A 21685-nucleotide genomic window follows, 5' to 3' on the forward strand; every position below is an offset into this window, starting at 1 on the left:
GGGCGGAGCGTTATTTGAAATGCGGTACCAATGGCTCTTTCTCCCTGAACCTGCCTCAAGCACACAGACTTCACATGGCCCCCGGGGCACGCCCCTAGCTTCTCAGGCTAATGTGAGTCGGGTCACATAGTAATGGCAGGTTCTAACCCAGGCTCTCCAACGAAGAAGACCCAAATCTCATTTGAAAAAAATTAGCTACGCGGGCTACATACAAAACATAAATCCGACGACTGCTGCCTCTGCTGGTTGTTATGTTTTTTTTTTTCCTTTCAGCACGAAACATCTACTACATACATCATACGTATGTATGACCGCGTATTTTAATTCCACCTTTATCTCAAAAAGCCCACCTAAGTTAGAGAATCATTGAATGACGGTTAAATGCTTTTGATTTAGGTAGACGTGGCTTCCAGGCCCGGCCCTGACTCTCACTGTGACCTCTTGAGTTACTTCACTTTCCTAGGACCCTCACCGTTCCCATCTGTGAGATGGTGATCGTAGGGACGGTTGGCTTTTTTTTTTTCACGGGCTTATGATGTGTGGCCCAGTGTCTTATGGGAGCTCCTACTGAATCCGCAGGCCAGGCCATGAGGCTCGGGGCGGTTAAATCCCTCGTCCACGGTCACAGTGCCGGGAGCCAGGTAGCCCGACACTGCCGGTTCTCGGTTTGAATCTCTACGCTTTACTTCCCTCCGAAAGGAGCCGTTTCCATAACTGCGGTGAAAAATGGCATTTGACGCGTGAAGCTTCGGCGCAGGTCAGGCGCCAGGCGCAGGCTCGATAACCTGAGCTGTTACAGGCCCAGGAGCCCTTGGCCGAAATCCTCGGCGACTCCACATCGTTCAAGAGAATTTCTAAGGAAGTAAAAAGGCAACCCACAGAATGGCAGAAAATGTTTGCGAATCACAAATGTGGTAAGGGGTTAATACCCCGAATACATAAATAACGCCTACAATTTGAACAACACAAAAAAATCCAAACATGGACAAAAGACTCAAATAGATCTCTCTCCAAAGATATACAAATGGCCAATAAGTACAGAAAAATACTGAACATCACTATTATAGTTAGGGAAATCCAAATCAAAACCACAATAAGATTACCACCTCACATGCACTGAGATTAAAAAAAAAAAAAAAAAGCTACTTGTTACCAAGAAAACAAGTGTTGGTGAGAATGTGGAAAAACTGGAACCTTTGCGAATTACTGGTGAGAACGTAAAATGGCGGTTTCTCTAAATATCAAACGTAGAATTGCCACGTGACCTAGTAATCCCACTTTCGGATATGCACGCTGAGAACTGCGAGTGGAGGCGCACACAGGTGTGTGGTCACCGACGTTCACAGCGGCCCAGCCACAGCAGCAGAAGGGCTGAAGCGACCCAAACGTCATTAGCAGATGAACAGACAAAAAATATACGGTGGACTAGTACTCAGCCTTAAAGAGTGAATTCTGACATCTGATATGACATGGATGGGCATGCTATATCAAGTACGGAAGTGAGTGAAATAAATGGACCAGGCCAGACGCCATAAAAGCACACATGGCTTGATGCCAGTTACAGGAGGCCCCTGGAACCGTCAGATTCAGAGACGGAAGACGGAATGGTGGGGGCAAGCGGCGGGGGGAGGCGGGGAGGCGAGTGAGTGTTTGATGGGGAAAGAGTTTGTCTGGAATGAGGATAAGCACTAGGAATGGACGGTGACATTGCACAACGTGAACGTCCTGATGTCGCTAAACCTTACACCTAAAAGTGACAAGTTTTATGTATGTTTTTCCACAAAAGAAGAAACAAGAACCAGGAAGACTGGGTCACGCACGGCCTGCACGCCCGCCCTGAGCGTGCCCCGTGGCCCCAGCGTGTCCGCGAAGATCACACGGGGCCCCCTGCGAACCAACATCGGCCATTCCGCCCCGACAGGCGTCGCGCTGACGGGGCTGTGCAGAGGGAACGTTTCACTTCCATCTGGAGTCTTGTCAGGCACATCGTGGGACTGGACACGCCGCGCAGGGCCTGGACGTGCTCTCTGTCGCGGGCCGCGGGAGGGCGGGGTCGCGGGGCAGGGGGCGCGGGGCCGCCAAGGCTCGGCCGGCACCACCCCGTCAACTCTGGACAGCAACACCGGACACGTGCGAGCACGTGGCGCTCAACCCGATTCCTCGGGACTAAAACACGCGCACTTTTTTCTCCCTTGGTTCAGAGAAGGGAGAGGGAGAGAAAAGGAAGGGATTCATGTAAACTCTTACGGAGGAAAACTAATTTTCTTTTCTCGTTCTAAGAAACTTATACCCACTGTCTCGTTCCTACGGCCAAGTCATTCCTATCAGCGCTTAGTTCACTAAGGTTACAAAAAGGTTGAGTCGAAGCTTAAAATAATAAAATTCCTTCTCGACCAACAATTTGGAACTGGGTCCTAAGAACCTGGAAGCTGAACATTCAGTCCACTTGGTTTCAGAATAACCAAATTCTCTTAAGGAATGCGTCAAATCTGTCATAAATAACCCAGGACCTGGAACGCGTCAGTCAATGTGGCGGAATTTCAGAAAACCACAGTGGCATTATTTAAACCTTGAAAAGAAAAAGACAATCGTTCCTATATCAAGGCTACAAGTCAATGCAAAGCGGAACTTGGTGAACAAAATTCCGCATTTTCACAGGACTGTGGAATTAAAACAGTTTAAAGATCAATCCTGCTACGACTATTGAGGTTATCACCCACTTGAACTGAATCATTGAGAAAAGAAAAAGATCGAAAGACAAAGTGAACAGACCATAACTTTATTGGAGATTTACTCGGCTACAATTATTACAAAAAAAAAAAAAAAGGACAACTAAAGGTAACTGTGACCCATAAGGCGCAGACCAGGTCCCTGCAGCAGGGTTACGGTGCACGGACGACATCGTGTTCCCGACACACAGCTGCAGCGCGTGATGGCAAACAGAGCACTGTCAATCAAACTGTGTTAGTTTTACTTGATTTTAGTCATTTTCCTTCACTCTATTTACAGCAGAAAAGCCAGAAATGTTATTTCTTGTTCACCTTTGCATTTTTGCAATGCAACCTGCTCCTGAGGTGAATTCTGAATGCATCTATAAAATTTAAATTGTCTGTGGTTGATGTCCAAATAAAAATGGATGAGAAAGAAAAAGCAATTAATGATTAAAATATATTTACAAGTTAGTTTTGCAAGATCGTTTCACTGCTAGTGGAAAATACAATAGTCTCAAAGCAAATTCCTTAGGTACGGCTACTGGCGTCTCCGACGACTTTTCAAATCATTTTAATGTTCTTGGTCTTCAACATATCTTAAAATTTTTTCATGTACAATATAAAGAATTTATTTGGAAGTAATTAAATTTCTGAAAAGTAAGCAGTGGTTGAAAAAATATACCTATTTAAATGTAATTAAAATAACCATATAGAGAGAATAAACACATGAGTTTCTCTTCTGCAGATAACACGAACTGGTTAATTTCAGATGCAGTTTAAATAAAAATATCAAGGTCTCAGTTTGGTGGCTAAAATTTTGTGTAAAAAAATTAGACACCCAACAGAGCAAGATAGAAAGTTTTAAATCAGCTGGGCCTTAAGACTGCACTGCGGTAGGTCTGAATTTTGATTATTCTCTGCCCTCTGCAGTCACCATGTGGCTTCAGGTAACGACTAAAAGAGCTGACTGCTGGGTGAATAATTGTACTTATGAACTGAACCGAAAGAACCAAAGCAGCCTCAAGTCTCGTGCGATTTAGGCAGGGTAATTTGAATCTTTCTGAGAGCAAGCTATTATTAAGAAAATAAAAATATTAGTATTTTAAAAGATAATTACAGGAGTGTTAGAGGTCATTCTAAATTTAATCACATAACGTAAAAGAAAAAAGAGAAAAAGAAAAAAATGTAACAAACATTTTTTAAAACATAATTAAGAGTTCAGTTAACAAATCTCTGTCATACTTTCACAAACAGTAAAAATGCCACAGACAAAAATGACCTATTTAAGTTGTGCAAGTATATGACACATTGCAGGCATTATAATTATCTTTTTCAGATTCAGTAAATCAAAACAGCAGCGAGGCCAAACCACATTTTTTCCTCTCAGTTAAGCATATTTTCCTTGAAATGAGGTAAAGCATGGTACCAAGTGCGATGCTCATCTGTGCTACATGAACAGAAGAGGGGAAAGCTATTACAAAACGCAGCATAGTCAGGACTGCCGGACGTGTAGCATAAGGTGGGCACACTCACAGTGAGGGCTGAAGCCAGGCGGCCTCCACGCGCTCGTCGCAGCGAGTTTCTGCGGGCAGCTGCTGTCGGGACGCGCCTCGCCAGTCCTCTGCACGTGAGCTCACGGCACGGTGACGCCTCCCGCCGGCAGGTCTCCACGACGTTCGGTCTCACATTGCAATCACAGGAACAAACGGATGACACACACGCGGTTGGAGAGTGGGGGCGACAGAGTGACTTTTTTTTTTTTTTCTTAATCTATGGATGCGAAACATTTCGACAAGCTGAACCGGGGAAAACTTTACAGCATAAAAAATCAGCAGCACAAAAGCGTTCATAACCATTTCGTGTGTCTAACTCATAGTTTTTATTTTTTTTTAATGTAGTAACCAGGGGATCATAGAATGCTTCATAGTGTGAGTCGCAAATCAAAATCAGCTATTTTTCTCCAGCAAAAAAAAAATAAAAAAATAAAAAAATAAAAAAAGCTAAAGTTTGCTGTTGATAAAGTATTTTGAATGGTAGCAGGAAATTTGAACCCCTGAGAATGTATGACCTAATCACATCCAAGTCTGAACTTTTTAGTATTAACAAAAAATACTCTTCTTAAGGTTACAAAATATATTGAGGCATTTTTCTCCCAACGGGAATTGTAACTGCGGAACAATCTGATTTTGGTGCCAGGAAGCGAGAGAACCCCTTAACACTGGGATTAGTGCATTAGATACAATGCAAAGCCCTAAGCTCCTGGCATCAGGTAGTTTAAAAATTATCGAGAGGCTTGTGACAGAGCTTCATCACAAATCACCCTCCCTCACAAGTAAAATTTACATGCTGTCTTACTTGTTAATTGTACATGTTTACAGTTATATAATTCAAGCATTTCTTGCTTTTAACTTGCCGGATCTCACATTGAGGTTTTTTCAAAGAACAAATAGAAATCTAAGGTTCCGAACCAGAATTCGATATTTGAAAACCGAGTCCACCCAAATTAACTTACTCAAAAACTCAGTTCTAACAATTTAGATCTCAATGTTAAGTTTGAGGCTGGAGACAACAAGTAACGTTGGAGAAGCTCAACACCCCCGTCACTCCGGGCTCCTCAGGAAGTGACGCTGACAGTGTTCTCCTGGGCGGCACGTGCAGAGGGTGCGTCCCTGGGCGCGAAGGCTGCAGAGAAAGCGAGACGCACAGTACTCGACTGCAGTTCAAACGCGAGTGCAGCATCACACGGAGCGTCACGTTCAGAAGGACGTGCTGGAAAACGTTAGACACCTCTGCTCAGCTTCCTTAAACTTCAAGCATAATTAACGGGGCGAATCGCAGCGAACCTCTACTGGTGTGGTGGTGGGAGCGCGAGACTGGCCCGCGGCTTTTATAAAGGTAAATGAAGAGGTATCGTAGGTACAGTGCAAAAAAAAAAATTAAAATTTCAAGCATAATACATAAACATAGCACCAAACGGGGGGGAAAAATGCATGCAAAAGAAAAGAAGAACTGAGGTATTTAAGTGAAGAGTGCCTACGGGTCTAATTAAAGAAACTTAGGCAAATGCCTAAAAATGTCTTTTTTTTTTCTTTTCCAAAGATGGAAATAATGAGCTAGTTTATCTAAATTAATGAGCTAAATCACTGATGTATCAAAATTACGGCAGTTTATCGCAAACATTAAACTTTCATGGCATTAACAGCACTGCTTTGGTAGGTGAAATGTGCATGCAAAATTGTGAAAAGTACAGTAAGAAATTTATGTGAGAAGACTAACAGTAAAGGTGCTGGGTTTTGCTTCTTTAAATAAGTAACCAATCAATTATAAAATCTGCAGCATATTTTAGGTGTGATATGTCTAAAGTTTATTTCGTGAGAGAAACAGCCTACAGGGCAAAATTATTTGCCACAAACAATTTCCATCAGTGGAACGACCTAGCAGGAGGTTCTTAATAAAATTGTGTATTTAGTCAAAGATCCTTCGAATTATGGTGTTTTTAAAAATCCATGACTACATATTCTGGGTTTTACACTGTCTTTAGTACACATCGGACAGAAACTGTCATATCCTGTAATAAGTTAAGTTACAACTACACTAGTGAGTTGTAAATATCACGCTATCTCAATGTCTAATGCATAAGAAAATGAAGGGAATGTAAGATAGTTTGTTCCAAAAAGATCAGAAATTAAAGACTATCCATGAGGGTGTTACTTTTAAGGCAAGAACCTTTTTGATGCACGACTAGGTGGCATGGGCACACTAAAATCCGATTCGCCGACATGCCAGCCAGTGCTCAGTCAACACCTGTCCCTCCCCGTCAAGTGCAATGCGACTGGGCACCGGCGTCTCGCACAGCGTAGCGTGGAGGAAAGGTGACAGTGGCGCGCTCCTCCCCCCGCGCCCCGCGCCCGTCCCCATCCTCTTCGGCTGATGCACGGGGCGAGGCTGGCACCGCCGCACAGACTGAAGGGTGCTACGGGACCCTAGCCCGAGGGACTGTCTGAGGTTGCGGCTCCATGGCTCCCTAACACTAAGCAAAGGTGACAAATTAAGCTAAACAAACAAACAAAAAACTGTCGATAATTATGCTGAACACTTGCTAAATGTCATCATTAAAGCACTCTTGTGATTTAAACAAAGCAGAAGTGAGGAAAGAAGACAAGATTGTGTTTGCGCAAAAAACTAAAACTACAATTAGTTCCAAAATTTTTATACATATGTTAAATGTAATCTATCTTATTATCAAAGAAACTTTAAATTCTGCCTTCAATTCATTCTGTTCAATATCAACTTTAAATCATCCTTTCAATTTAAATATTTTCCACCTTAATTCTGCTTCTTTAATTTTAAAAAGAGGCTTCAGCTGTTGGGAACCTGAGGTTGATTGGCTTTGAGGCTTCGTAGGGCTCTTCTGGCTGCTGCAGACTTGGCGATCCTGTAACTTCGGCCGACACCTTTGAACTTCCCCTTTCCCACCACTTCCACGGTGACCCTGACCTTGCCATCGTAAGTTCTCTCAGCCGGGCTGTAAAGAGGCCAGAGCGTGAATTAGAAGGCAGAGCGTTCATGACCACTGTCGCTGGCACTGAGTGCGCCCCCTCAGGCCGAGGGCCCCGCGAACGGGCTGACGGCACACAAAGGGGGGGCCGCTGCGCCTTGTCACACGTCACCGGCAGCGGGCTGCCGTCTCCTCTGCAATTCAGCATCGCTTTACAAACACAAAGAGAAGTCAACCAGACTACGAGTGGAAACGGCATGAGTGTGCGCCCCAGTGTAAACATTTTCCAGAATCACTGGTTTATGGCATTTTTGAGAACTTGCCCCCCTTGTTTTTAAGTAATTAAAAGTTAAAATTTTTTCCACACACAGTTTTGCTTACCTGAATTTGGCAGTTTCTGGTTCCATTTCAAGCAATTCTCGCACAGGGGAACGGGGCACATTTGCAGAAAATTTTTCTATAATCAAAATGAAAGAATAATATGAATAATATCCTTGCGGTAGTTTGTAATTCTGATTTTGCTTTTTTCGGAGGGGAGCCAACAGTACCTATTAGTGGCCGCATCATAGGATAGTACACCTGCCAAACCATCTCCAGGGACATCCCACTATCCATGTAAATGGCACCAGCAAGTGACTCAAAAATATCCCCCATGGCCTTTGGAACTTCAATATCCTCTTCCTTCTCTTCATCCTCTTCAGATCTCCTGAGCTATCGGAGAGAAAAGTGACTTGTAAGCAAAAGGCCATTTTGAAAGGCAGTCCACAGAGGGTGTTTCTTTTCTTGGATATGACTTTTATCATATCTTTAACAAAGGTAACAATACCAACCCTTATGGCATGCCTACTACGTGGTAACAGGTTCTTCACAAACATTATCTAAAAATAAAGTGTTTTCAAATTAAAAAAAAAAAAAAGGGGGAAAAATATCCCCTCCTATTTAATATCTATACCCAGCAAAGGAAAGAATTCTAAATAAAAACAAAAACAACTTTAACACGAAATCAGAGAGAGTCAATGAATGTATTTTAAAAACTTTTCAAATTCACTTGTAATCAAAGCGGCGCACGTTGAACAGCCTACGGCCCAGCACTGGCGAGGCCCAGACAGAGCGCTGATGGGCACGGCGCGGCAGGCCACGCGGCTGCTCCGGGAGCAGGGACTGCCGCTTTTCTGGCAGGGAAATTCTCTTTGGAAGATATTTTCCTCCAAGGTCCCTTTTAACTAAACGATTTAATACATGTTAGTTATAACGGAGTCCCTGACACATATCACATATTCAAATTAATAGAGTAATAACATATGTATCAAAAACTTTTAAAAATTCCTAATTCTTTGATGCAGCAATTCCCTCTCTAGAAATTTATTTTATTTTAAGGAAGTAACTGGATGTATAAGCATATCCATCACATCCATGTTTATTAAAAGCCCAAAATAAAAACGACGTAAACATCCAGCCACAAAGGACAATCTAAAGCACGTTACTTCACGGCAGTGCGCTATTGTGCAGCTGCTCAAAGCCATAACGCCGATCAGCACAGGGGACGCGGTCCACTACACACGAAGTGAAAAGAAAAGGCTGTAGTAGATTCTGCACAATACCGTTCCATTTTATGTGTTTATCTATGCTGGAATATCCTTCCTTTCGTTAATACATCCCAAAATATTAACTTTGGTTATTGTCGAGGTAGTACCTCAGTGCAATTTTAACTTTCTTTTGCTTATCTGCATTTTCTATAATAAACACAAATTACTTGTGATGGAGAAATAAAAAAGTGAGATAGTAATTTCTAAATGGATTGTTTAGCCACAGAAAGTTTTATGAAACACATTTATAACGCTGACCACTAAAAAAATAAGAGAGTTATTGTTCATATGTCATGGTTTTAGGCAGAAAGGAATTTTAAAACTTATGGAGTATAATTCGCTCCTTTTACAGATGAGGAAAGTGAGGCCCAAAAAGGTGGAAATATTTTCTTACGATCAAACAGTAAATTAGAAAAGCCAGACCATGACATTTTCAGTTTTTTATAATTTCTATACGTGGTTTTTAAAAACAAAGGGAAGAGAAATGAACAAAAACAAGACCAGTATGTCTCACTGTTATCGAAAGAGAATTTAAATCTAATTTTAGTGAATTTCTCAAATTTTAAGCTTAAATATTTTTACAGAATGAGACTGGAAATAACACTGAACACGACGGTTCGAACGCCTGGCCGCACTGCCAGCTGTGCTCAGCTCGGATGACAAGCCCGGGAGGGCGTCAAGGACGCCGGCTGTGAGCTCTCCCTCCGCACGTATTCTATGCGGTCTGTGTGCTGGCTGTCCTTCAAAACTGAGACTCTTAATTTCTCTCACAGAAAGTCAAGGGAATGCACGAAATCCCCAACAGCAGTTTGGTGCAACTAAAGAAAGGGAAGGTACACATTCAAGAACCAAAGCTGGATAAATTCCTTAACTCTTTGAAAGAAACCTACAAAAACAAGGAAACGAAGGAACTGGAATGGGAAGAACGAGGGCGAGTGGGTGCCTCCCGCCCCGGGGTACTTGGGGCTGCGGACAGACCTCGGCGCAGGGCCGGGATGTGGGAAAGGTCTAAGCAGCACCCCTTTGGACAAAACCGCAAAATCAGTCACACACGCACGCATTCCGGGCACCAGAGAACCTTTGGGAGGAACTTACTAGAAGGCCCGTAAATTCCAATGGGTAAAAATTCCGAAGTCTGGTTTTTAAATGAGATTTCCCCATTTCACATAGAAGCAGGTGGATTTGTGCTGCTTACCTGAGCCATGAGCAAATGCCCCCGATCCACTGTGAGCGGAAAGGTGGACATGACGAAGCCTGTGGAGCTGTCCTAGGGCAGCTACTGTCACGTAGGGGCCGGGGGTGGCGCCTGGCAGGGCTGGCCCGGGGCCAGGGCCCAGATCCGACGGGAGGGTAAACACCTGACCGTTGGGCTCCTTCTCCTCCCGCACATGGCCACACGTGCCACACAGGGACGGTCAAGTTTAAAAGGCCCACCCGGAGCCTGCGGCTCAGCCCCCGGCCCTCCCAGGGCCCGTGGTGCCGCTGCTGGGCACCGTGGCCCTGACCTCCGGCCCTGACCCCTGCTGTCCCTCTGGACAGCTGTGCAGCCTGAAGTCTGCAGCTGCCGACGGCCGAGTCGGGTGGCTTACTGCCAACGCTCATGCTAACGCGTTTTTCAGCAGCACTAACCTCGGAATCCATCCCTTGCATTTCGTTCTTCTCAAGCTGAAACTGCACGAAGTCGTCGATGACGTGGAAGAGCTCGGGGGACACCGCTTTGAAGTACTTGTGGTAGTCGTACTTCACCGCCAGCGACGCGAAGATGGTGTTGTTGACCAGAGCAGACCGCAGGTCCGTCAGGACCCCTGGGGAGTGCTGCCGCGGGTCTTCGTAAAGGTGCTTGGTTATGAGGTAGTCCAAAATCGCATCCCCCAGGAATTCTAAGCGCTGGTAACAATCTGGGCGCGGAGAGGGAGAAGCACAGCCACGAGTCAGGCAGGAACGGGACGTGGCTCCCTCACAGTCGCCGATACAGACGTCTGACCCCCAGGGCCGCTAAGTGACCTTTACTTGGGTTCATGTTCACATACGGTCCTCGATGACAAAATTACCTGACATGTTTGCCTATATGACATTACGGAAGCCTCTGGCAATTAAATTTTAATGTCAAATTAAGCACATTTCTTACATATAACTGGGGTCCTAAAATCTCTAAGTGGCCCTAAGACTCGTGCTTGTTAAGGGAACACCTTTCCCAGATGATGCTATTATCAGCGAACCCTGCTCCTCTGGCGCTGTGCTGGCCGAGCAGGTGCTGGTCACCGCCCTGAAGTCTCTGTCGCACCCTGCGCACGCGCCTTCCGCTTCGCTGCCTCAGCGCACACTGCCGCACCCACGCCGGGACGCGTGAGTGAGGCCCTGCCTCGTCACTCCCGGCTGGCAGCACGGGAGGACCCTCTTCTCAACCTGGACTAGAAATGCTGAATTTGGCACAAACCAAGAGACCGAGAAAAAAGGCCGCAGAGACCTTAGGCGAAAGCGGTCAGCTGTCCGAATGTGAGAAGTTATCGGTACTAACCAGCACCTCGACCTTCTCAGTGAAGAGAGTCCGCTCGAGTGAGGAGACTGAGGCCGGGACAGTGACTCGTCCCAGGGAGTTGGGAGGCAGGGTGCTGGGCTGCTGGAGCCCGGCTCCCGCCCCTGCGGAGTGCAGAAGAAAACCCTGCCTTGTTGCTTCGCCACCAAGAAAAAGAGGTTCTGCTTTCACCAGCGTCTTTCTATCCAGCGTTAGATCATTTTTCACTTTTTGGCTTTACATTTTTCAGACCAACTTAACCTACAATGTTGTTCTTAAATAAACTTTATGCTTTGCTTTGGCATTCTGGACTCGAGTACTTGTTACTCTGATAGAATGATATGTAGACTTTATGGTTCACAGGCTGAAGCTGACTTTCATTTTTAGGCCCGTGTTCTTCCTTCTAATCTAATGGGTCGGGAGCCTGTGAAATAAAGAAGGGGAAGAAACCGAGCACGATGCAAAGCAGGCGGTGGCAGACTCAGAGCAAGGACAGGGACGCCTTCTCTGAAATGGTTTCTTAGGATCTGTTCACCTTTAGATTTAAAAAGGCCTTAAGAGAGGGGTCTTTTTGTTCAGGAAGAACCACAAAAAGATGTGGAATTACATCCAGAATATACACATAAATCGAGAACCGAAGGCGGCAGCGCTGAACAGGCATCGGAGAGAGTGGGGTGGACAGAACAGGAAAAGCGCAACAAAACGCGAGGGCTCGAATCCCTCTGACCACGCAGCACGTGAAATGACACACAGGCGCGTGTAGGACACGGCCATCCTCCCTCCCGCCCAGCAAGGTTAGGGGCCGTGCCTGCTCCCAATAAAGGCTTCTTTCATTTTCCTGTTGCTTCCTCCCCCGCCCTGCATACCAAGCGCTAAGTCTGTACGTGCACAGATCATTTTTTTTACAAGGCCCAAATAATGCGATTAACACATGGTCTCATTCTCAGAGAAACGAGCTGGCCGTGGGGCTGCTTACCAGTAATAGTATTGTAGTGGTAGGAGGCGTGTGTAAAAGCCTGCAGAAGGTAAGCCTTGTTCTTGAATCTGTAGTTGATTTTCTTTTCGAAATTCTCGAAACCCGATATCAGGTGATTCAGCGTTTTATCTGCATCTGGATGATCAAACATGCATCGCGGTGGGATCTTCAAACAACCATATTCCAAGTCTTTAAACACAGACGCGCGGGAGCTGGCTGCACAGGCGGCAGCCCGGCTCCCTGAAAGGCTCTTTTGTTGGCTGCTGAAACTCTCCCGTGTCGGGCATGTGGCCTTTTCGCGATCAGTCCTTTTAACGACCGGGAGCACCTTCAGCCCCAGCGAGCAGAGGAAGAGCTGGGCAGCCCGCTCGCCGCAGCTGGTCAGGTAGCAGCCCAGCAGCGCCTCCACGCAGTCGGCGATGCTCTTGTCGGCGATGCACTGCTCGGTGTGCAGGTCGTAGGAAATGGACTGCTTCCCCGCGTCGACGCCGCAGCTCTCCTCGGACGGATTCCAGAACCCCACCACGAAGTCGTCCTCCTCCACGGCCTTGCTGGGGTCCAGATAGCACATCGCATCCCAAGAGCTATAGTCAAAATCCTCAAAATCCGCTGAGAACGGCATGCTACCTAAGGAGGATTTTTTGGGCATTTTCCATTCATATGCAGAATCGGTGGTTGAAAAAGGAGAGAGAGAGATTTTCTTGACGAAGGCTCCCGACCCCATCAGCATGTTGTCTATGAACTTGATGTGCTCCTGGTCGTACTCCAGGAAGTCGTCCTCGTACTCGGTGTCCTCCTTCGGGGCCCTCCACGTCAGGCCCTCCTCCTCCTCCTCCTCCAAGTCGTCGTCCAGTCTGCCGTTGGCCAGCATGCAGTCTTTTGTCTGCCGCGAGGGGAACGGGGAAGAAGGGGAGACATAGCCGCTGTTTTTAAAAGGGGCTGAGACTCAATAAAAGCAAGGGTTATGGATAATTTCAAATGACAACCACAAATACTAAAAGGCAACTTTAAAATCATGGCCATTTGTTTTCAATTAACATAAAATAAGTTATTTAATCATATAAACAAAGTAAAACATGTTCTTTGAATGCTCATTTTCTAAGTTATAAAATGACCTTTTATCCAGCACGAAGCTTTACGTTAAGGATTTTACACGTGGATATAAAGTTAATGTCCACACGGCAAGAAACCTCGGCTGAGAACTCTACCTGGCAGGACACACAATGAAAGCACTCATGCACGGGCCCCTTCGATTTCACTGACAAAGCCTTACAACGTCTTAAAAAGGTTTTCAAATTAATAAAATTCAATTCCAGATGTAGAAAAAGCATTACCTTTGCAATTAAGAGTATAAGAAGAAAACAGATAAAATTATATTTTAAATCTCTATAACATTAAAAACGTGCAAAAGTTTCACAAGGTTTTTGTCCCTATTTCTACTTCAAATCAAAGTACATTTGCTGCGATGTAAAACTAAATTGCTTTGCTTGAAAACTAAAAGTGGTCACTGAACTAAACTTAGTTCAAGCTATGAATTTGAGAAATTATGCTTTTCCCCTCCACTGAGCTACGGTAATCAGGGTAACAGATTATAGCATAACTGACAAAAATAGAAGAAAATTTAGACTAACATGAAACACAACAATCCAATTTCTGTCAGAAGATCCTTGCTAATTCCAATTTCTTTGGCAAAAGCTTATTTGTGAATGACAACCTTAATAATAGGCCAAGATTCAGGAATGATCTAACTTTTCTGCAATGCTAGCAAGATGCCAAATTTCTGTTGCGCAATAAAATTTTTTTTAAAATGCAAAAAAACAAGACTTTATTTTGGGGAAAAGACAGGAGAGTGTGCTTTAATTATGACAGCTGACAACTTTCCAGAGCATTCTGACATAAAGAGTTTTCAAACTTTGTCGAGCACTTTTCAAATACCGCAAATATTTTCATTTTAAGCCAGATTCAAAAGAGATGCAAATAGTTTATTTGTTTGAAAAGAAGCACAATGAACCAAACCATATAACTACCTAAATTTTTTTTAAGAAAAAAGTTTATAAAGCTTTTTCAAGAATAAGGAAGAACACCAAAAGAAACTACAGCAGTAGACAGACCTCTAGGAACTATTTCCTGTTAAAAACCCTACACTTTGCCAAGGTAACACGAGCTGTTTTTGACTATTGTTTGGTCCTCAAGAAAAAAAAAGTCAAATTGCAATTAAAAAAAAAATCAGACAATATTTTAATTTGAAAGAATCCTTATATACCGTTAGTAAGATGCTAACATAAGCTACAACTGGCAGAGCACAAAAAATATGCAAAGGATTGGGTTTTATCACAAATAAACTGTGTGATCTTGGGCAAAGTTCTTTAAGCCTCTAGGTTTCAGTTTCTTATCTGCAAAATAGTGGGATTCCACCTCACTAAATGGTTTCCAAGAGCACTTCAAGCTCTTAAAAAAAACCCAAAAAACGAAACACCAGCATGAGACTCTTCTCTTACAATTCTAGTGGACCTTCTGAGTTATTACCACCGTCCGCATTTCCATGCAAAGGTTTCACTAAAACGTGTTTGCTGAGGAGCAGGGGAAGGAGAACAGGAATGGGACAAACATGCTTTTCAATGTCATGTAAGGGCCTATTTCAATAAGAATAAATTAGTCAGTAAATATATAAACAGTATTTTTAATGTATTCCAAGAACCAAAGTGCCAGGTCACCTGAAACATCAAGGAAAATAAGAATTTTCTGTTCTATCTTAAAAAAAAAATTTTTTTTTAATCAAAAGGGCATGCCAATGTCGTTTATGCTAATTTTAAGAGCCAATCATATTAAGAAACAGTATTTACAAGGCAAGATAATTGTGACTGGAATGTTTTTTCTAGAAATGCAATATTTTCTCTAAAGTTCTCAAAATCTACACATTTCCTTTTAAGGTTCTATTTCTAAATTAATAACAATGTGATTTTTTCAAATTCAGATTGCATTAAAATATTCTAAAGCTTTTCCACAAGTTTAACTACTGCAATTAGTCGAATACTGCATGATTTAAAAATATATTCAATAAAGAGATAAAAATCAAAAAAGAGTCACGGAGCACACGAACTGGAAACACTTAAGAAAGATGTCTAGGATGTACGTGTCAGAAAGAAGAGCATGTATATTTAAAAAATATAACCTGTGAGAGAAACGGCATTCTCATTGTTGGCCCGAAGTAAAAATGAAGCAACAACGAGGCAGTTTATCATTAACGCAAAAAAAAAAAAAAAAAAAAAAAAAAAAAAAAAAAAAAAAAAAAAAGAAAGTCCGCAAAATGAAACTGCCTCTCCCTTTGGAAGAGACACCAGAGTTCTGCAGCCAACTGGACGGCCTGCCCTCACGGCTCGGCTCCAAGGGCCTCCACGGTGCCCTCTGGTGGCCCCACGACAAGACAACGTGCAGCAGCTGCAGCTAACATTCCGTCTTTTGAAATCATCTGCCAGATGTGAACTATTTCCAGAAAACTACAACCTTTACATATGGAGATTTATTTATTTATTCTTTCATAAGAGAAAAGAACACTCTTAGCTGAAAAAGCAAGATTTTACTGAAATTTCATTATCTCACGGGCAGACTCAGCTTACTTGGAGATCACAGGTTACTGAAGTCATTTCATTACACACAGAGCTAAGGAGCTATGATGAATTATAACACAGAACAGGCCAGTGAAACATTTTAGGGTTTTGCTTTTTCTCTTTTTTGAGTCACAACATCAGATACTCTTCTGCCTCTGGCAAAGGAAGATAATAGAAATTGTCCTCCATCAAAATTGCAACATTGTTTCTAAATGCAATGACAAGATAGTCTATTTACAGTTACTAATTCAATATATTGAATATCTACTCTATCATAAACATACCAGGGAAAAGTAACAAATAATAGAAAATTCTCCCCCTCATCAAAAAATAAAAATTTCCAGCTACCAAAAACTTACCATTTCGTCTTTTTCCCATTTATCTGTGTTACTTTTGTCTTGATTTACTACATAACCAGGAGGAAGCCAATTCACGGGGGGATCGAATATCGACACCACCATGCGGCTGGGCAACCCCTTCTTCTTCCCAAGCCGGTACAAATTACAGTTGCTGACCTTGAGCAGAAAAAAATGTGTAAGACACTAACTATGAATGGCCACTGCTGGAATTCATACCATGCATATTAACATATTTTACATAAATGTTCTTCAAATTACTATGACTGGTCATCAGTAATAAAAACTGTATTGTTTTTCTCTCTTGTCACTAGAGGAAACATTAAATTTCCCATGTATTCTATACCCTTTAGTGTACTTAGATGAATATTTCTGAATATTAAATGCATATCAGAAAAATGTATATAAATATGCAAATTCCTTATGAAGTCAGAAGAAACAGTTGAGAAAATTTCAGTCTTTTGAAAGTACAATATGATATGAAATGCAAACTGCTAATTGGGACTACCAGAGAAAAGAATCCGTATAGAACAGGGGTCCCTAACCCAGGCCCGTTAGGAATGGGCCGCACAACAGGAGGTGAGTGGCAGGCAGCCCCCGAAGTCACATCTGCACCTGCGGCTGCTCTGCACGCTGCCACCACGGCCTCGGCTCCGCCTCAGGTCATCAGGGTCAGATTCTCCTAGGAGCACCAGTTCTGGGGACCGCTGTAGAAAGCCCAAGATGTCCCATAGAAATAAAGGGGGCAGACTCCATAAACTTAAGCTATAAAGTGGAAATGGGCACAAAACATAGCTAAAATAATTCTGTATTCCTAGAACTTAGGCAGAAATATGATTTCAATTGTACTGTTTTCTCAAATGTTATTCCCTTGTTTTGGATGGTACTTCGAGATATTTTCATTCAATCATTTTCAAATAGAGCAAAATGCAATTAAAAAAACCTCCATTTTTATTCGCATCAATAAAACCCTCTGGGTCTGTTTTTCTAAAGCCTCCATCTCCTAATTTACTCAAATCATTGCATTTCTGTCTTGTTTTTACTTGGAAACTAGAGTCTAGAACTATCTCATTTCCATTTTCTAAAATCTGGGTTTCTTTTTATTTAAGAACCTCATGCGCCTTTTTCCCGTGTTAATTCAACACCACGGAAAGAGGGCCCGCCACGGAAAGCGCTGGCTCAGGCACCCGACGGAGCGCAAGACAGGGCGGCGGTCCCTGCACCGCGCTCGGCCGGGAAGGGGAGGGGTGCGCGCGCGCTGCGTGCCAACCGGCTTTCCCACGCGGCCCGACACAGCACGCAAACGGACGCCCGTGTCCTGCCCACGCGATGAGAACACAACAGCGCAGAGGCCACTGAGAGGCTCAGTAAAGTGCAACAGGGACTCCACGGGGGCGGAGATCACAGGCGGAGGCGACAGACGATGGCGGGACGGAGGAGGGCTGAACTAAGTGAGGGCTGACGTGAGGCTCCACGCCGGACGGGAGGAATCCAGCAGGTAGACAGGAGGGAGAGCTCGGAGAAGGATCGCCGGCCGTGGACGCGAGGGGCCCTGCGCCCGCACGGAGGAGGCTGCGGCCCCCCCCCCCGCGGGGGGCACACGCGGGCCTGGGGTGTGCGCACTGGGCCTGCACCTCTAGGCTGGGGGAGGGTTTCTGCAGGGAAACAGGAATCGAAGCTTTCTGAGCAGACGATGGATTTTCAAAATAGAAATGTCCTTCTTACCTAACAGAGTATACATACTGGTACTTCCTGCCAGTTCTTAGCCTCTGATGCTGTCTTTCTGCAACCACCCTAGGAAATCTCATTCATTCAGCGAGCTTCGACCATCATTCATGACTACTCCCCACCCCCCGCCCCAAACTGCATGTGAGTCGTAAATTCTCAGTCACCTGAACGTTTCCCCAAACATTCCACTTCATGTTCCACGAGGTCTAAAAACCCAGCTCCAACCCTGATTCCTACACCTCTGTGCACACCTCACAGCAGCACTGTCACTGCGCCAACCCCCCAGATTGTGTGGCTGTCACCACTGCATCACCAGCCTGTCTCCCACCCACCCCGGGAGGCAGAAAAGATGGTGCAGGGTCCGGGCTCCGGCCTCAGACACAGCCCTGACCCCCCTGGACAAGCCGGACGGCTTCGCGTAACTGGATTCTCTCGGCGGTCCTCCCATCTGCACAACGTTTCCACCTCCCAAAGCGTTGCCTGGTGCTGCCGGAGTAACATCCCAGAGGTCAGCGCAACGGGGGAGAGCTAGGTCTGCCACCTGCGGGCCACGTGACCGTGGGCAAATTAGCCTCTCCTGCCCCGGTACGCCCATCTATGAAATTAGAAAAAGGGTAGTGTCTGGCTAGAGTAAGCATTTTGTAAGTTGGGCTAAAATGATTATTTCCTCTGAAGTATCACTTACCCCAGCGCTCTCCTCACTCCCAGAACTCCGGCTCTATCCCATTTTCTGCCTGGGCTTAGGCTTCTTCAAACACCCAACTGACTGCTCAGAGAGGTTTGGTTTTGCTTTTCAACTCACGCTGCATTCTGCTCCCAGACCGACCATTTAAAACGACTCCTTTACCAACACGAACGGACCCTTATGCCTAAAGTGCCCGGCCTGGCACTGAAGAGCCTCACGGCAGAGCTTCTGCCCACCTGCCTGTCCGCGTCTTTCCGCAAGTCATTCCACACGCCGACTGCTGCCACCTCTGATCCGGGGCGCCACCACGCGCTGCCGCCGCCGGTTTTATTTGCGCACTGTAAACGCACCTCTTCTGTCACCGCCTTCCCTGATTACACGTGGCACTCCCTCTGAGTGCTTAGGGTGATCGGAGGCTTTGTATGTCATTTGTCAAGCAAGTCCATGTTGCCTTGTGACACCTCTCTTATCGTTTCAACATTTTACTGCCATTACTTTTCTTCCTTAGACCTCTGTCCCACTCTGACTTGGGGAACACGCCCTTCCTCCGGTCTGGGAAGCTCTGCTTCCTCGGTCAGTCACGGAGCGAGGGACAGGCGCTGCTTGTCCCCGCCCACCTCGAAAACCTTGCAGACGGAGCTCCTCCGGCTTTCGCCCCAAACGCCGAAAAAGTACCCTCCCAAATAAACGTTTAACGCAACTAAATTCAAGCACAAGCTCCTGGAATAACCACGCTGCTCAATTACATCATCCTCAGGATCTAGCAGGGGCACGCGCCCTCACAAACAGTTGTATGTGAACTAAATTTCTATCAATAAATAAGACACATACAGATCAGTGAGCCCCCAAAACCTGGGCGCTTCATCAGTGAAAACCAGATTCGTGCCAAGCACTGGGTGGATGTGCCGCAGGCTTTGGCTGCGCGTGCCCGGTGCCGCACACCTGCGGCTGCTACTTTCCTCGTCCTCTGAAAGAGCCGAGCACTTACAATTACTCTAACCACTCAAAATACAAGAATTGCTTCTCACCTTTTTGCTTCTCATATACGAAAGGCGGCCCTCGTGAGCATCGGGGTAAGTGCAAAACAGGTAGGTGGTGATGGCATGCTTTAAAAAGGAGTCGCCAAGCATCTCGAGCCGCTCCAGGTTGAACCCATCACTAGCATTTGAAAGGGTCAAGGCCTGAAGAATAAGCCCAGGATTCGGGCCGAGAGTCCGCGAGGAGCGCCCGGGAGAAGGGCTCTGCTTCGAACCCGCCCCGTCCTCGAGCGCGGGCACGGCCTCTGCAGTGCCGGGCATCGCGGCCGTCACGGGGCTTCCATCTGAGGTAGATTTGTTAGCATTTCCATCAAGGTATTTATTACTCAGTAGAGTACATTCATCGCTGGGCTTGGGCTGGTTCTCATAATTGTATAAATTCTGAATGGGATATGAGGTAGTTGGTTGTACAGGTATTTCCTGCTTGTAGTAATTCAGCTGATTTCCTTGGCAAAAGTCTCTGTTAGCTAGATCATAACTGCCATTGGCAAGGTTTCTATTGTAAGAAAGACCATTAATTGCTGTCAGATCTGTTGAAACTTCAATTGGGAGCTTACCAGGTGACTCATTGAATAACATTCTGCAGTTCACAGACATTTGGTCATGATTTTCTAGAGAGGAGGTTCGATTAGCACCTTGATGTGCAGCATTTTCAGGGACTACAATTGTGCTGTGCTTACAGTAATGATCATTTTCTGCTGAAGAGGAGTTAGCAATTGAGATGAAAGATTTGCTGTCGATAGATTTTTTCCACCCGAAGTCTAAGTTAGGGTATCTGCGAAGACATTTTTATAAATTTCATCAGGTCCTTCAAAAGGGCGAGGCTTAGAACAAGAGCAATTTGAATGAAAAATAAAGAGCCACACAAATATACTAGTGCTTTAGAAGAAAAACGAGTTGATTCCGAAATCAACGTCACTGGACGTCTGCACCGTGAAGGGGACGCGGTTCGCTGCACTGCTTTAACCCCGGCCTGGGGGGCGGTGGGCTGGTGAGGTCACGATGCCTGCGGCTGGCCTGCAGGGCTACGTTACGGTTAACTAGCTGGGTAACGCTGGACAATCTGCATTACCTCTCTGTGCCTGAGCTTCTGCACTTGAAAGAGGGGCTAACAATTCTTACTATTATATTTTAAAGTTCCTCAGTCTCTAGAACCATCTTGGTCTTGTGCCAATTGGATAACCAAAATTAATTTGAGTAGTTAAACCAAAAACTTCCTTAGAATGTGGAGATTTTACTAGTGGGAAGAAAATAATGAAGACCAAGAATGTACTGAGGCAATTGCTTTTGAATATGAATTGAGTTTTATAAGACGAAGCAGTCTCAGAATGTCAGCACAGTAACAAAAGACTGTTTTCATTTTCACTTCAACTGCCACCACGGAGGGAAGGAGGGCTATTTTTGTCGTTAGCATCTCATCTCCCTTTGTAACTTCACAAGAGCACAGGCCTCGAAGACCCCAATACACCGACTTTCACTTAGGAATCGAAGGGTGCACTTATTTCATGTATTAGACACCCGTGTTTTCTTATTAATCTTTTAAGAACCATTTTATATAAAATTAAAAGTTGAACTTAATTTGGTTCTTTTGCAAATAGGATTTCAGATTTCATGGCCCGCATTCCGGCAGACAGCACAGGCATACCTAAAATCCACAGGAAGTGATCTGACTCCCACGCCAGCATCGCTGGCTGTCTGGGCTCTCAGCTCCTCTGCAGTCAAAAGGCAGTGAAGGCGATACAGGATGCTGGGGAGACAGACTGCTTTTCTCCACAGTGATGCTGGAATTGGATGTATAGCACAGAGTTCTGGAACCAGTATCTTTGAATACGAAAAAATGTGAACAAATATAAACACACAAAAGTATGAAAAACAAATTTAAAATCAATTTGACTAAGAAATAAAGATAAACATAAGTGCTAGCAAATCTTTTTTTTTTTTTTAATTTACAAAAAGAATCCTGTAGGGCCAAGTGTAATTTATCC

At 44.7% G+C, this 21685-nt stretch overlaps 1 protein-coding gene across 6 annotated transcripts in view; it reads right to left on the bottom strand.

Annotated features, from left to right (window-relative positions):
- Positions 1-4566: 4566 nt before the first annotated feature.
- Positions 4567-21685, bottom strand: part of DICER1 (dicer 1, ribonuclease III) — a 66266-nt gene continuing 49147 nt past the window's right edge. For all 6 annotated transcript variants that reach the window (XM_036218003.1, XM_036218002.1, XM_036217999.1 and 3 more), the window contains 8 exons: positions 21346-21521; positions 19692-20475; positions 16254-16409; positions 12287-13169; positions 10425-10693; positions 7758-7920; positions 7591-7666; positions 4567-7236 (listed from right to left, as the gene is read on the bottom strand). In XM_036218003.1, coding sequence (XP_036073896.1) covers positions 7071-7236; positions 7591-7666; positions 7758-7920; positions 10425-10693; positions 12287-13169; positions 16254-16409; positions 19692-20475; positions 21346-21521 — 2673 coding nt within the window. In that variant the 3' untranslated portion in view covers positions 4567-7070. The remainder of the gene's footprint in view (positions 7237-7590; positions 7667-7757; positions 7921-10424; positions 10694-12286; positions 13170-16253; positions 16410-19691; positions 20476-21345; positions 21522-21685) is intronic.

Source organism: Rousettus aegyptiacus, unplaced genomic scaffold, assembly GCF_014176215.1.
Source record: "Rousettus aegyptiacus isolate mRouAeg1 unplaced genomic scaffold, mRouAeg1.p scaffold_m13_p_3, whole genome shotgun sequence".
NCBI lineage: Eukaryota > Metazoa > Chordata > Mammalia > Chiroptera > Pteropodidae > Rousettus > Rousettus aegyptiacus.